General features: G+C 32.5%; 1 protein-coding gene across 1 annotated transcript in view; it reads right to left on the reverse strand.

The window, feature by feature from the left end:
• EDIL3 (EGF like repeats and discoidin domains 3) overlaps positions 1-15,460 on the reverse strand; it is a 283,403-nt gene extending 267,943 nt beyond the window's left edge. The window contains exons 1-2 of the mRNA XM_049648892.1: positions 15,412-15,460; positions 15,171-15,299 (exon numbers count right to left, since the gene is read on the reverse strand). Of these exons, the coding sequence (XP_049504849.1) occupies positions 15,171-15,299; positions 15,412-15,460 (178 nt within the window). The remainder of the gene's footprint in view (positions 1-15,170; positions 15,300-15,411) is intronic.
• Between the last annotated feature and the right edge of the window lie 397 nt (positions 15,461-15,857).

Consider the following 15,857-nt stretch of genomic DNA (forward strand, 5'->3'; position numbering starts at 1 on the left):
AGGTACAGGGCTATTTAGGCAGGGCCCAAGCCCCACTCTTCCTATCTTTGAGGTTATTTTCAAGTTGTGAATGCATACTATTAATTTTTACTCTACCAAATGGAAAAAAAAAAAAAAACAAACAAACAAAAAACAGCCAAGGAGATAGGCTATTCAGCAGACAAAATATACGCAACTTCGAAAAAAACAAAATTTTACATCCAAACCAAACTAAAAAGTCACTTAGTCAAAGCTGCCAACTAAAAATCTAACTATTCCTTCAAAACTTCTAGTGGCAGGGAATTTATAACCTCACAAAGAAATATGTCACATCGCTCTCCCAGAGCTAGCCTCGGAAACAATGGAATAATGTGGCACTTTCTCTGATATAACAGCCATTCAAATATCTGAAGACAGCTGTCATATCCCCTTAATTCTCTTCTTAACTGAGATAAACATCTCTACTTAATTTCATATATCATGGCCTACACCATGGTCATCATTTTTTTTAACCTTCTTCTGATAAATTCAGATTTGTCAAGGTACTTTGAAATACAGCAACAAGAATTAGATCTCCAGATGACATCTGACTAGGACAAAATACAATGGCCTTATTACCTGCCTTCTTTAGGCTGCTATGTTACAACTAATAACACAACATTGTATTAGCTACTAAAAGAGTAAAGAATTAATTTCCTGTCCCTTCTTCTTTCAGCCCCACCTTATACCAATTACCAGAATACTAGGGACTACTAATCTTATCTTCTTCCTGTGTGAAAGAAAGACTGGGCAGAAAAAAAAAAAAAAAAAAAAAGGCAGGGGGCAGGAAGACATAAAATAAAGGGAGTCATATTTCAGGAAGGGGTCAAGGGAGAATATGACTGGCTTAGCATCAATGTTAAATGTATTTTAGCAATAGGAAAAAAATTACAAAATTTTGAATTAGACTTAAAGGTATTCTTCCAATCTCTTATTCCTTTCTAGCAAAGAATCTCATTTGCATGTATTTCATATATAGTTGATTAAGTCAACAGCCAAGAAAACCAAACACTTGTCTTTATTGAAATAGTTTCCTTAGTATCTGGCACTAGGTATCCATCCAGATGAATACAAATATTTTGTGGTTTCTCACTATATTTTCCACATATCAGCTGACATTTATAGTCACAGAAGTACTCTTCTGGAAACTGTCTTTAGACCTTTATAGTGTTTCCTCCAGCAATTAATTTCTGGTGATAAATTCTAGGTTAGAAATTAGCACTAATTTCAGTAAATAAGCTACACTCAGCATTTTCCAAATCAACTATCTACCAGACCCAGTCTAACTGAAAACAATCACAATAATTAATTAAATGAAAAAAAAAAAAAAGACCTTGGAGGTAGAATAAAAATGTAATAGTAAAAAGTAGTACAATTTAATCCATAAAAGAAAAGCCTGAGGTAGTAGTTAAAAATTACGTCAAATACTGTTCCGTAAAGTGTTTTGTGTTGGTGTGTGTGTGTATGTATGTGTATATATATATATATATATATATATATATATATATTTCTTGTATGTTTCCATAATATATTATCAAAAGAGACCATAGAATCATATTCCTGGCATAATTTTGTTAACAACATTGAAAACTATATAATGAGAATAGTTTGAGAGGATGTCTAGAGGTCCTACATAATAATATAGGTCCGAACTGCCTTCTTGGTCTGGCTCCCAAACATCCCTAAAATCACCAAATAATCTGGGCAACAACTAATTCTAATTCTTCCAAAATGTTCTCAAGTTTCTCATCTTTGTGTTTATCATCTTGCATTTTGCTTAAAATGTTCTCATCTAATAACATTGCTGATGAACTACACTTCCATACCAGCCCATTTTAAAAGCTATTTTAGCTGTCAAATCTGATCCCTGGGACTCAAAGTAACCTTTCCTTCTCTTGATATCTATTGCACTTCGTCCTCATCTTATGATGATTATTTACTGCATTATGTAATAGCTACTGGTGTGTGTGTTTTATAATCCTTTCCCAAACATAAGTATCTCGAGAGCAAGTTCTTTATTTAGGGGTCAAAGACAAAGGGGAGATTAGCCTCAGGAGGTCAGGAAGAGCTTTTAAAAGATGCTCAATTATATTTGTTAAATGAAAGATACTAGTGGTTTTTTCTACTCTGTGATTCAATCTTTATGCAAAGCCACAAAGAGCTTACTGTTGATCTATCACATCTAAGAACCTAATATTAATATGGTACCATAAATTTCATCTTGGTATTTATTATGTCCTTACAGATTCCTATTTTGTACTCTTATAAAGAAAAATCAATTCATAAGTTATTTGCTGTGAGCATAAGGAAAGCTATAGTCCTAAAAGGCTGATTCCTAATTATTCAAGCATTACTTACATTACTCATAATTTTCAAATAATAAAACATCGGGTTCTCTTTTTCCCATTCCAAGTGAGGTGATTTGTCAAATTATATCTTGAAGGAAAGAAATTTTTGAAAAATTAAAAGCTGACAGGTAAATTGCCACCAGTTTGCATATTCAAGCACAAGCAGAAAAAAATCCTGACATAAAAATAATAGAGCAGGATTTATTGGACATTTAAATAATGTTATTAATGACTAAAATGATGGAAGAATATTCAGGAACTTAGAAGTCTGATTTCTGCATATAGCTTCTGAAATGTCTATATATATATTTATTTATTTTATAACTCCTCGTATACCTCTTATAAGCTAGGCACTGTTCCAAGACCCTTCGATATACTAAGTCATATAATTTGAACAAAACCCCTTCGAAGTTCATCCTATTATTACCCCAATTTTACAGGTAAGAAACTAAGGTATCTTGCCCAAAGTAACAGAGATAGTAAATAGAAAAGCCAGGATTGAATTCAGTTTTTAACCACCGTAGCATGATGCAATCCCTTAAAGAATGTGTTCCTACAACATTCCAAGGAAGCATGCTCAGCATGTGACAAACACTGTAAGTAAAGGTACTATTATTGTTGTTGTTGTTGTTGTTGTTGTTATTGTTATTATTATTACATCTCCAGTTTCTCTCATTGTTCAAAGCATCCATCCCCATATGTGTAACAGGCACAGTTTAATTTGAATGTAGAGGACTGTGGAGAGTCCATGGGACAAAACTTCAGGTTTAACACCTGTTCCGCCTGCCGTTGAGGAGAAATCTATGACCTTGGTAGAGTCATTACATTTATCACATTATCACTTTCCTATTTAACACTGAGAATGGTATTAGCTCAACTGTTTATTTCAAGGTTATAACAAGAATAATATGTATATTAGCATTTTAATGAATAGAGTATTCTAAAAATAAAAGACATTATTAAAAGGAAGAGGATGAAGAAAAAAAATGTCCTTGGCATTATGGTCATTGGTAAACTGCATAAAAAGACTATCTGCCCACCCCCTTCAATGTTCATGATGTGATGGCCTAATAGCTAGCATGCCTGGTTGGGAGGTGAGCCTTAGCACAGAAGTTTGGGGTCAGGACATCATTGTGAAGAATAATATAGCTTGACTTCCATAATTGAATAATTAATAGATGCTGACCTTAAAGGTCAGAGCATGTTCTATGATGCACCTTGATTTATCCATTTCCTGGGGCAGCCAAAGCCTTTGATTGAAAGAGAGCTTAAATGACACAACTGACGTCTATCTTGTTGAAAATGTTTGTGGCAACGACGTCAGTGAGTAACAGTAACAAGTCCTATACCCAATTGCTCTCTATGATTTGGATAAAGCACCTGGCTTCTGATTTCTCAATTAAAATCTTACCAGATAAAGACATTATGGAGATTTACAACATGCCATGAAAAGAAGTTGCCAATTCTTATTTGAAATTTGCTGTCTTTTCCAAAGGTTAGTTCTTAAGAAAATATCCTAAGACTTGTTCTATCTTTTGCTGAGATAGAAACAAAATTGTGTCCTCCCTATTTTATTTCCCAAGCCTTGGCTAAAATAAAATAACGAGAACAATAAATATTGATTGTTGTCCATTTTAAATCATAATTTGGTGAGTTTTATACTTTCAAAGGGAAAAATTTAATATATTCTGAAAAGGATTCTGCCCAAATTCTCACTCATTATATGACTCATTTAAAAATTATGTGTTGTCACTGTATTTTAAATAATATGCATTATAGAATCTGCCTCCACATGAATACTTTGATTTAGACCAACGGCCTTAAAGTACAAAGTTACCTTCAAGTGTCACCCAACACTCCTATGGCTTCAGGGACTGTGGTCAAGTAAATCTTCACAAACAATGACATCTACTTGAAGCTCCTTAAGAAAAGATTTCATGCCTTCTATTTCTTCTAGTAACCACTATGCTTTACTCTAGTAATCCCTCACAACAAATATCATGATTTAGCACACAGTAGGTCTCAGTAAGATTTAGGAGTAGTTAGCTTATCTAATTTACCAGTATTAAATACTACAGGATTTCTAGTAGTTCTAAGAAATAAATTTCAACCTATCGAGACACTTCTTTGCAATGAATATTTAATGCTTCATTTCTTACTCTTCCTTCTATCTTCAGCTAATGGTAAGAGGGCAGATGAGAGCAAACACTCTACCATTCAGCCAATAGACTTTTTGTTTCCATTAGAGTAATATTAATCATTTCCCCATTTCCTACCTTTATCTAACCCTGTTAGGCTTTTTCTAATCCTGTTATCTTAAGTTAGCTCTGTACTCTACAAGCTCTAGAGCCATTATTTAAGACTTTTCTGCCTATACCCTCTCTTACTGGTCTGAATTTTAGAGAACAGCTCTTTCCTCATAGCTTTTGTCAACCAAATTGGATATTAAGATGTGTTTATAGTGGTTCCTTTTAAAATAATTGGTAGCCTTACATAATAATTGTTTAAGTGGAAAATGAAAGGGAATGCAGTCTTTATATGTTATTTTAAAACTATATTTGATGAGATAATCTTTGTTCTCCAAGTATATTTTTCTCCTCTTATATTTTATATATGTAAATATAACTTATATCTTATATTTTCTCCTCTACTTTCCTCTACAAATCAAATGATCCCAAATCTTCATTATTATGATTAAGTAGATATAAGCCCACTAAGTTTTCTTTTCATTATAAATCCATCATGATAAAGCATTTAGCCTTTCCTACACAATCTTACAATATTAAAATTTTTCTTAACTCCTCCGAACCAAGTTAGTCTCCTTAACTGACTTAGTTAAGTTAGTCTCCTTAACTAAGAATTTAGTCTAAGGAGACAATGGTGAATGTTTACAAAACTTAAGACTGTTTATCAATAGAGCCAATGTTTATAATAGAGCCAATTTGCATACAACTTAAACATCAAAAAATACAGGCTGGTTGAATAAATGATGGTAAATGATGGTATGTTAACCAGATATTTTGTACAATGTCAGGGAATAATTTTTAAAGAAATGGAAAGATATTACATCCTAAGTGAAAAAAAAAAAACACAAAAGTGATCACTAAAGAATATGAACTATCTGTGGATAGTATAAGTTTTATGCATCTATATGTATACACATAAACATGCATGTGCATAGTTGTATAACAGGAGTCAAGTTAAATTGCTATCATTCTTTACAAGGCTGTATATGGCTATAGAAACATGTAGGTAAATGATAGAAAAAAAGAATAAGAGTGTATATGACTTAAGATTATAATACTTTTGGTTTCTATTAACTTATATTTCCTAAATTTTCTTCAGTACTTCTTTAATAAAGAAAATTTATGTAAATTATATGTAAATAACAATTTTTTATGTAAATTATGTAAATTATAAATTCTATGTAAATTATAAAATTTCTATTCTATGTAAATTCTATGTAAATTATAAATTCTATGTAAATTATAAATTCTTAAATATAGATGGCTTTATCCAAGAAAAAAACAGTGTACATGCTGTTTTCTTCCTGATAATGGCATTCAACAACTCAACCTAGAGATAATTACTTTTTTCATTTTCTTTTCTATTATAATCATAGGAAGAATAATTTTGCTCATTCTCCAGCAACATGTCAACTTCCCTGACATGATAAAATATCAACACCCTGTTATGACTGCTTAAAATCATATTTTTAATGTTATTTTTAAACCAAAAACAGATATGTAATTAATTCAATTAAAAAGAAACAAACAATAGGTATAACTGTTAGAATCAAGAGGATTCAGGTTAAAAATTAATGAACAAGAGAAAATGAAGTAACTATATGAAAGATCTTAGAGATTATTGGGCTGGGCACATTTTAACTATTTTATGTCATCTATGAGTCTCCTATAAACCTTTTTTCCATGACAGTAGTCAAGCCGGAAGAGAAAATTTTTCAAGAGGTTAATGCCAAATTTGCAACTTAGCCTATCACTTTAAAATAGCAATTTTCAGGGGCTCCTGGGTGGCTCAGTAGGTTAAGCGTCTGACTCTTGGTTAACCCTCTCACTCCTGGCTTCAACTCCGACTATGATCTCACCACTAGTGAGTTTGAGTCCCACAACGGGCTCTTTGTGGAGCCTGCTTGGGATTCTCTCTCTTGCTCTCTGCCCTTCCCCCACTTGCACATGCATGCATGCAAGCTCTGTTTCTCAAAAACAAATAAATAATAGCAGTTTATCAGTTTCATGAACGTGTAGAATTATACATTTTGGCAATGCCACAACTGACCTCATGCCATTCCGTTCGGAATCAGAATAAAAGAACAACTTGATGCCACTTTCCATTTTCACATTTCTAATTTTTCAATAGATTTCCTAACATGAACAGAACATAACCAATTTTCCCCTTTTGAAGAGAGCTTTTACTTTTTCCTCCTGTATAAAGAAACAGATTACCTTCATAGCTAGTAACATAAAAATAAGTGTCTACTAAGATGTCAACATGTTCATCATATTTTTGCATTGCCAATGAAAACGAAATTTTTTTTTTAATATTTAAAAAGGAAAAGAAAATCAACTAACTAACATTCTGTGGTAGACTACAAAACCAGCCACAAAATTCTTTCTTGCAACCTCACTTTTTCAATACAAAGTGGCAGGTCTACCCATCAAAACTGTTATTAGCTAAAGTGACACAAACTGAGATTTGAAAAGTGCTTACAATCTGGGCTTGATTTTTCTTCTGCTCTTCAGACCTTCCCTCCACCACATAAAGAAGCCTGATCTAGCAGAGACAAGTTATCCCAGCTGAGCCAATTTCCACTACCCAGCACCAGTCAAGCAGAAACCTACTGGGCTCTCAGAATTGAGAGACAAATGATAGTTTAAACCCACTAAATCTGTATGATTTGTTAAGCAGAAAAAGCATAATGATATACATCCACTATCACTTCATTCATAAAAGTATTTATCTCTAAGCAATAGAAAAGGTATACTCTCAGAAAGAAAAAAAAAAGAATAGTTAGAATGGTATACATCAATATTTCTTTTAATGTATTACATTTTTTTCTTACAAATAAAGCTTTATCACAAATTGGCTCTTATCTTTCTTCTAGGTGACAGAGGATTTCTGTACTTGATATTTTCTAAGGTTCTTTGATGTTCTGTATTTCTTTTCTGAATTAATATATGATTGTCAGGGCTTGAAATTGCAAGTTAACAAATTCTAATCATTGTAATTAACAATAAAGTAGAAACATTTTAAGATCAAGAACCTAATTGTTTATAAGCTATGTTATAGAAATATTTACATATATAAAACAAAGTTAATTTTCTGTAATATATACAGAATATGGCAAAGATTTACCCTTAAATCTACCAACTTAACTGTACAATTCTATTTGTTTATATGACACATATTTAATCTTTCTTATTACCAGAAAAGTATATAGATATAACTCTGAAAATGAATCCCCTGAGTCTAGTTGACTGGGAAATTTCTTAGCAATCATCCTTGGCTAGCAGCTTTTGAGAAACTATTTTAGTCTATGCAGAATAGCTCTCATTATGATAATTTCTAGAAATATGGATTCAATCATGAGCTATCCTTCCTTATTCCAAGAAGTAATCTTAAGGGGAAAAAAAACCTGACAACCACTCATAATTTTACCTAATATATAAATAATTTAACTGAAATTCATCAAATCTCTCATTTTGCAACCAAAGTTTAGAAATCTAAAAATAGCCTTGCTGTACCCAAGAGATCTACTTAAAGCTTGTTAACATTCTGATATTTCATGATCACTAAAAAGAAGTCTTTTAGACAGTGTCTGTCTCTATTACACTACTTGATATTCTGACAGTGATCACCTTCTGTTTTAAAATTTTTTCAATATTTATTTATTTTTGAGAGAGAGAGAGACAGAGAGACAGAGAGAGCAGGGGAGGGCCAGAGAGAGAGGGAGACACAGAATCCAAAGCAGGCTCCAGGCTCTGAGCTGTCAGCAGAGAGCCTGATGCAGAGCTCAAACCCATGAACCATGAGATATTGACCTGAGCTGAAGTTGGACACTTATCCTCTTGAGTCACTCAAGCGCCCCAACAGTGATCACCTTCTTAAAGGTAAACATGAATTTACGTATTCATGAGGGCAAGATGTACAGTGAAAATTGTTGGGCTTTGTTAAAAAAAAAATTATGAGACTTTATTTATCCTGGGTAAATGTAACTGGTTTCTTATAATGAAATGGAAGCAGGACAGATTAGCAGTGTTGAGATCTGAGGGCCACAAATTTAAAAGAACCTGAATTCACGTTAGAAAAGGAATACCAATTCCCAAAGGAAATGAGTTTGGATGGAATATGATAGAAGAGGACGGGAGAAGACAGAACAGGATGAATAAAGCACCTTCATGTTTATTAATTTTTCTAAATGAGAAAACCTGGTCAGAAGCCAATGTAACTACAGAGAAGATAAAGAGGAAGGGCTATAAGTGAAATGAGATGCTGCCTTTGTTATCCCATACTGAACTACTCTCATAACACAGGTACTTGGAATTTTTTTCTAAAAGTGATGGATTTTAAATTGCTACCAAATTCCAATGTTTATGTCTTTTGTTTTCAGACTGATAGCTAAATGTATGCCAAATAATACTGAAATATCTATATGAGTCATCTAACACAGTTTATTCTTAGTAAAACACGAGCTTAGTTTTATGTCATATTTCTGAATCATAATGATACTGCAATCCCATCTTAAAGTAAAAACCTCCCTTAGTCCAAACTCCCCTTTCACGTTACTGTCCTCTCTCTCCATCCATACACAGTGAATTTGTCTCAGTTCGACTCTCTGTTCAAACACAAACTTCTAAGTCTTTTCTAATCATCTTTCCTAAAAATATACCTCTTCTTATTCTACTTCACAATTGTCTTTATTTTTCTTTATAGAACTTCCCATGGTAAGTATGATGGTTTACTGCCTAATTCCCCATTTGACTAGAAGACCTATAAGGGCAAAGCCTATTTTTAGTGGTTATATCCTTAGTGCCAAGAACAGGGTCTGGCATATAGTATATATTCAATAAATATTTGATGGATGAATAAACAAATAAATGAATAAACTGATAAATGTTACAGCCATTCTTTAAAGACCTTATTTCTGAGAACAGTTTTAAGTTCACAGAACAATAGAGAAAGGTATAGTGTTTTCCCATATAATCCCTGATCCCACACATGCATAAGCTCTGCAATATCAACATTCCTTACCAGAGTGGTACATTCTTACAATTGATAAACCCACATTTACATTTAAATCATAATTATCCAAAGTCCATAATTTGCAGAAGAGTTCACTCTGGGTAATATACATTATATGCATTTCGGCAAATGTATAATAGCATGTATCCATCATTATAATATTATGCAGAGTGTTTTCACTGCCCTAAAATCCTCTGTGCTCTGGCTATTGCGTTTTTAATTTCAAATTCCACTTGTTCATTACTGGTTTACAGAAAAATGATTGGCTTTTATATATCAACCTTGCATTCTATAATTTTGCTATAATTGCTTATTACTTCCAGAATTTTTTTGTTTATTCTTTAGGATTTCTTTTTGCATAGATGATCATATCATCCATGAAAAGACAGTTTTATTACTTTCTTCCCAGTATGTATGCCTTTTATTTCATTTCCTTGTCTTATTGTATTGACTAGGACTTCCAGTATAATGTTGAAAAGAATAGTGAGAGGGAGCATCCTTGTCTTGTTTCTAATCTAAGAGGAAAATCTTCAAGGTTCTTACCATTAAATATTTTATCTGTAGGCCTTTAATAGATATATCTTTTTTATTATTATTATTTTATCAAGTTGAGAAAGCTTCCTTGTTTTCTCAGCCACTTTTTAAAAATCTTATCTCTAATTCTTCCATGTACCACAATCCAGCTCTTTCTCCACAACTCTAGCAAAACTGATCCTGGCACTATGATCTCTCAGTGACAGATAATCAACATAAACATTTATCTTGGTCAACTTCTCCATTGTATTTGACACTGCTGATAATACATTCCTTGACACACGATTTGCCTCTCATTTTGGGGGTGCAACATTTTTCTGGTTTCTCTTTTGTCTTTTTGACCACTCCTTCTCAGAGTCCTTTATAGATTTAACTTTTGCTACCTACTGCTCAAATATTGATGAACTTTCATCAGTTTCCAACCTTTGGTCTTTTAAAGAAAAATTATTCTCCATGTGGCTGATTCATATAGTCCCTGACTGTCAATAACTATCTGTATAATTATAACTTATAAAGCTATGCCTGATTTCTTAGCTAGTAGCTAGCAAATTCCTCCAATTCTAAAAGTACAAATCCTCTGTATGTCTTAGTATAAAGTCCAAATTCCTCAAAACATGCAGAATCTGCCGCGTCTCCAAATTTATTGGGCTATAATGTGTCTTCCTTTTAAGCTCTAGCCACACTGAATTTCTTGCAGCTCATGGAATCATAACTTTTCTTATCTCTGATCTTTCCTAAAAATTATTTCCAATGTTTGAATACTTTTGGCTTTCTGCTTGCTAGATTGGAATTAATCTTTATAATCATGTCAAGATTTTATTTTTTCGAGTAGGCATGCATTCCCTGACATCTAGCTTATGATAAGGCACCTGCTTTAAATTCTTATGACTCCACATACTTCTGCTATCACAATACCCATCATATTCATCTATTTATTTATTTAAGTGCTTTCATGGCTAGATGGCAATTTCTGTAAATTTGTTTACCATTGCATTCCATCAGATATGTAACTATTACTTACCAAGTACTCAATAGATATTTAAGAATATATGAAAACTAGGATTTTTTAAGTCAATCGCTTATTTTGTTTTCTTTAGTTGCAGTAATATACTACATATTTGAGTTGTAAATGTTTATACTTGTTATTATTTTACTGGGTTAATTTGATGGTGTATACAAGAGAATTATGCCATAGAACTTGGACAATGTAATAATTTCCCAAAATTTCACATATGAAATCTAAAATATTCACTGGTAATAGAAATTTCTGCATAAAAAAAACTTGTCAACATTTGCCTCCAAATTACACAGTGCCATCCAGGAATGTGAGCAGGTCATTGAGAAGTAATTTGGGGCTTAACCACATGGTGGTCTATCTACAAGTTCCCTGGAGGAAAAAGACACCATCTAGCTCACATCTGTGCAAACATTGGTTAACCTGGCTGATGTCTTCACATCTGAGGATGTGAAGGAGTTTTGTGTTTTTGTTTTTGTTTGATTTTTTTGTTTTGTTTTGTTTTTTCTTTCCTTTGATCAGGGAGATGTTTTCCTATTGCCTTTTGCAGCTCTCAGACGTGAGTTGTAATAACTCTGAGAGGCTGAGAAGATTGAATTGTGGAGGTATGTCTGTATAGGGAGATGTGTGTGGGAAAGAGAAACAAGGAGAGAGATAGGGAAAGAGAGACAGATAGAGGTAAAAGATGGATACTGGAGTGTATAGACAGACTAAGAATTAAATCTAATAAAAGCAATGTTGTCTAGTGAGTGAAGTTCACAAACCTGAGTGAGTCAATTTCTTGAAGCCTCCACACATAATATAGGAATGTAAGCGATATGAGGATTGATTGCAAATGCCATATTTTGTGCTTATCTGACTCTAAATGGTTTGGGAAGGAAGAATAAAAGTACAAAATCAAATAAGAATCTTTTTGAAATAAGTAGCATCAAGAACTTAAAATAAAGTTGCTACAAAATAATGAGGTTTGAGGTAATATCAAGTAGTGATTTTTATCTCTAAGAATAGTGAATATTTGAAATTCTCCTTTCCAGGTGTACTACAATGAAGACAGTATCTGTTTGACTGTAGAATATACAGAGTAAAACTAATTTTTACAATTGGGATCAAAACAAAACCAATACAGAAAAGATTTTCTTTCCTTTGGAAATTAATAATAAAGAGATTTAAAACTTCATATAATCACAAAATGTATATGGCTTAAAGTTTAGAAGAAAGTTTGGACACATCTCCATCTTTGGGGGACGAATATGTAAGCTGATGACACCTCAAATCTCTGTCTTTTAATATATTACAGCAAAATATCTACAACTTTCTTGTGTGTAGGGAGGGAGTGGGTTGTATAAAATTCTAGTATACTCTATGCTTTCTGCACTGATGCTGTCTAAAGCTATAGAAACAACAACAGAAATGTCCCACCAAAGTAATCACTTTTTTCAAACTAAAAATGCAGGATGGTCTTTAATGATCTAACGTTTCATACATTTTGTCCCAGTAAGTAGTTTTAAAAATATTAAAAAAAAAAAAAACCCTCAAGTAGGATAGATACTAAAAGCATTACTAATACATGTTTTTACTTAATACATATTCAGTTTCCCCTTATTATATGCAAGAAAACATGGAGCTGAGAAAGAGGTGATAGAAAGGCATGTAAGGAAATACATGTCTGTTGTAAAGAGGCATCTTACCTGACAACTGTTTGATTTCCCCTTATTTTCTCACATTCTAAAAAATTATTTCAGAGTATAACAAAGTTGTATCTAAGAAACCATGGACACTTTTAAACTTTTAGGGCACTTGTTTTCTATTATTTTAATGTTAGACATTAAATTAGAATTGGTATAACTTTGCTAAATGACAAATCAAATATAAAATAAAAAAAATATATTTCTTACAATAGTTCCTAAATGCATACCATGGAAGAATGAGGTTGCTTAAAACATAATAAAATCTAGAGCTTAGATAATATATCATAACTACCATATTTCTGAATATCACAAATATTTTAATAATAGAAAGTAATGAATCTGAGCAAAATTTAATTCTATAATCATTTTATTCTCCACAGGCTCACTGAACTACATGGAATATGACAGTGTATCTAGTTTTTAAAGTGTTATTGCCCATATTCTCATTCTTCTGATAAAATGATAAAAACCGAATTAATTTTAAAATATGGACCAAAGAATTAAAGAATTTACTTAAGAAATCTATGAAGATACCGATTTTTAAATTATTTTAAGACATTTGCCTCCTTAATTCCAGATTTGGTTCTTAGACATAGCAACAAGGGGCGCCTGGTGGCTCAGTTGGCTGAGCGTCCGACATTGGCTCAGGTCAGGATCTCACAGTTTGTGAGTTTGAGCCCCCCCTCAGGCTCTGTGCTGATAGCTCAGAGCCTGGAGCCTGCTTCAGATTCTGTGTCTCCCTCTCTCTGCCCCTTTCTTGCTCATGCTCTGTCTCTCTCTGTCTCTCAGAAAATAAATAAACCTTAAAAAAATTTTTTTTGAAAAGAAATAGCAACAAAAACATCACACACTACAAATGTAAGGCACTGTCAATTTCAGGTTAGTGAGCTTAAAATACAACACTAAAGTTTTATTTTATTCATTTATTCCTGTTGGGAATATTTATGACTATAATTTTCTTCAGAGATATAGACTTTCCTGAGGATATGGCTCTCATATTAAACCCTGAAATTCACCATACATATTTGGAGACGGGGTCAAAGTGGTTACTATAGTTTTATTTCTGTGGCACTGTATCAAACCCCTGAAATAGCAGTGAGTTAATAAAAGCCTTAGAAGAAAACTAAATTTGAAATGAATTAAATGAACAAAGTACCTTTTTAAAATAACATACTTAATTTTTTCATATACCACACAGTGATACTAATACATACAAAAGACAAGAAAAACACATTTAACAAATAAAGCATACTAAAATCCAGTAACTAGTAGTCAAAATGGCAAGCTGACAGTTTCATTTAAGGAATCTTTCATTCAATCAATAGTTATTGTGCTTTTACTATGCATAAAGGTACTAGGTTAGGTGTATCAGACACAATGATAAGTAACTCAAACTGGTCCCTTACTACAGTCACTATTACTTCTCTTCTTCAAAATTATTTTTCAAAGGCCAGAAAAACCTCTGAATTTTCCAAGGTTTATGCAGGTTGACAGAAATTTAACCCAAAACACATTTAGGTTTCCTATGTTAAACAGATACGGTCTACGTTTTATTTTTCTTGGTACTGATATGAAAAAATATAGAAAATTTTCAACCTTAATCATGATATTGCCTTTAATCAGAGAGAAAATCTCTACACAAATTTACACAGGGCTAAATTATTTAAAGTACAGCCATTTCCTTAATGGGAACAATTTGGCAATTATGGAAGTGATCCTGAATCCATAAGTATATATGCCAATGAAGTACTTCACAGATGAAAACAAATTTGAAATATGATCAATGACTAATGAATACTTGCAAAGCAAAGTTTTAGAGAAGACTCTAAGGAACAATGCAGCTGAAATATAATCTTTCATTTATTCAGTCTTGGAAAAGTAATGATTAGAAGAGCTACAAAATACTGACAGATATTATCAGTCACTAAAATAAGTTCTATTTTATTTAGAGAGACTAATTTAAATAAATTGACTTAGGAATTATTTTTCAGTGAGAATAAACTTTTAAATGTATATCAATATTAGAGAGATAAGAAATGTATTATATTCAATTAGTACTTGTAGTGACTTTGAAATATAGTGTTAAGCATGAAAACGTATTTTTAAATGATTTGCGAACACCATTAATAAAAATATAATTTAATTATAAAACATAAATTATAAAATTGAGAGTACTATAGAGGAATAAACAGATTAGCAGCATATAGCAATCTTGTATAGAATACCCATACTACACCACACTAAATTTGGCAGTCACTCATGCAAACAAAGGGGGTAACTACTGAAATGCTTAAATCTTGCACTTACCAACCTCCACAACACTAGAACAGTTGGGATCTGTGAAGCCATCTGGACACTCACAGGAAAAGGAATTGTCAGACAATCCTGGCAAACAAACACCGCCATTTTCACATGGATTGGGATCACAAATATCACCTGAAAAATAAAGAAACAGAGAATGACTTTTCACTTGCAGTCTTAGGCACTGAGATGTACTATTTCATACTCCATTTTCCTTTAGTAGAGTCACCACACTGTTTAGATTTACAGATAAGGTATGCAAGACCCATTTGAAACCTTGTACTTTTCAAAGACATGGTATGTAACATAAGATGAAATTTTCTATTCAAACACTGCATACCAAATAGCATACTAAAAGCTATTAACTCATCTTGGGGTTCCTCCATTACATGTCAATAAAATATTGTCTGATTTGTTAAAGATTAATTGAATATGTCTAGTAGAAAGATTTATTAATTACTCCAATAAAAAAAAAACTTTTTAAATTCATACACTTAACTCTGTAACTTTGCAATTTCTCTCTCTAAAGGGGTGAGGTTTATTTCTGGGCTTGTCCAGGCGACTTGCTTTGGCCAATAGAATGTTTAGGAGACTTGAAGCCAGCCAAGGTTTGAAAAAGCTCTTGAATATTTCTACTTCTTCAAACCCTGTCAGGACCATGAGAATAAATTCAGGCTAGTTGGCCTGAGGTGA

The sequence above is a fragment of the Panthera uncia genome, assembly GCF_023721935.1.
Source record: "Panthera uncia isolate 11264 chromosome A1 unlocalized genomic scaffold, Puncia_PCG_1.0 HiC_scaffold_17, whole genome shotgun sequence".
Taxonomy (NCBI): Eukaryota; Metazoa; Chordata; class Mammalia; order Carnivora; family Felidae; genus Panthera; species Panthera uncia.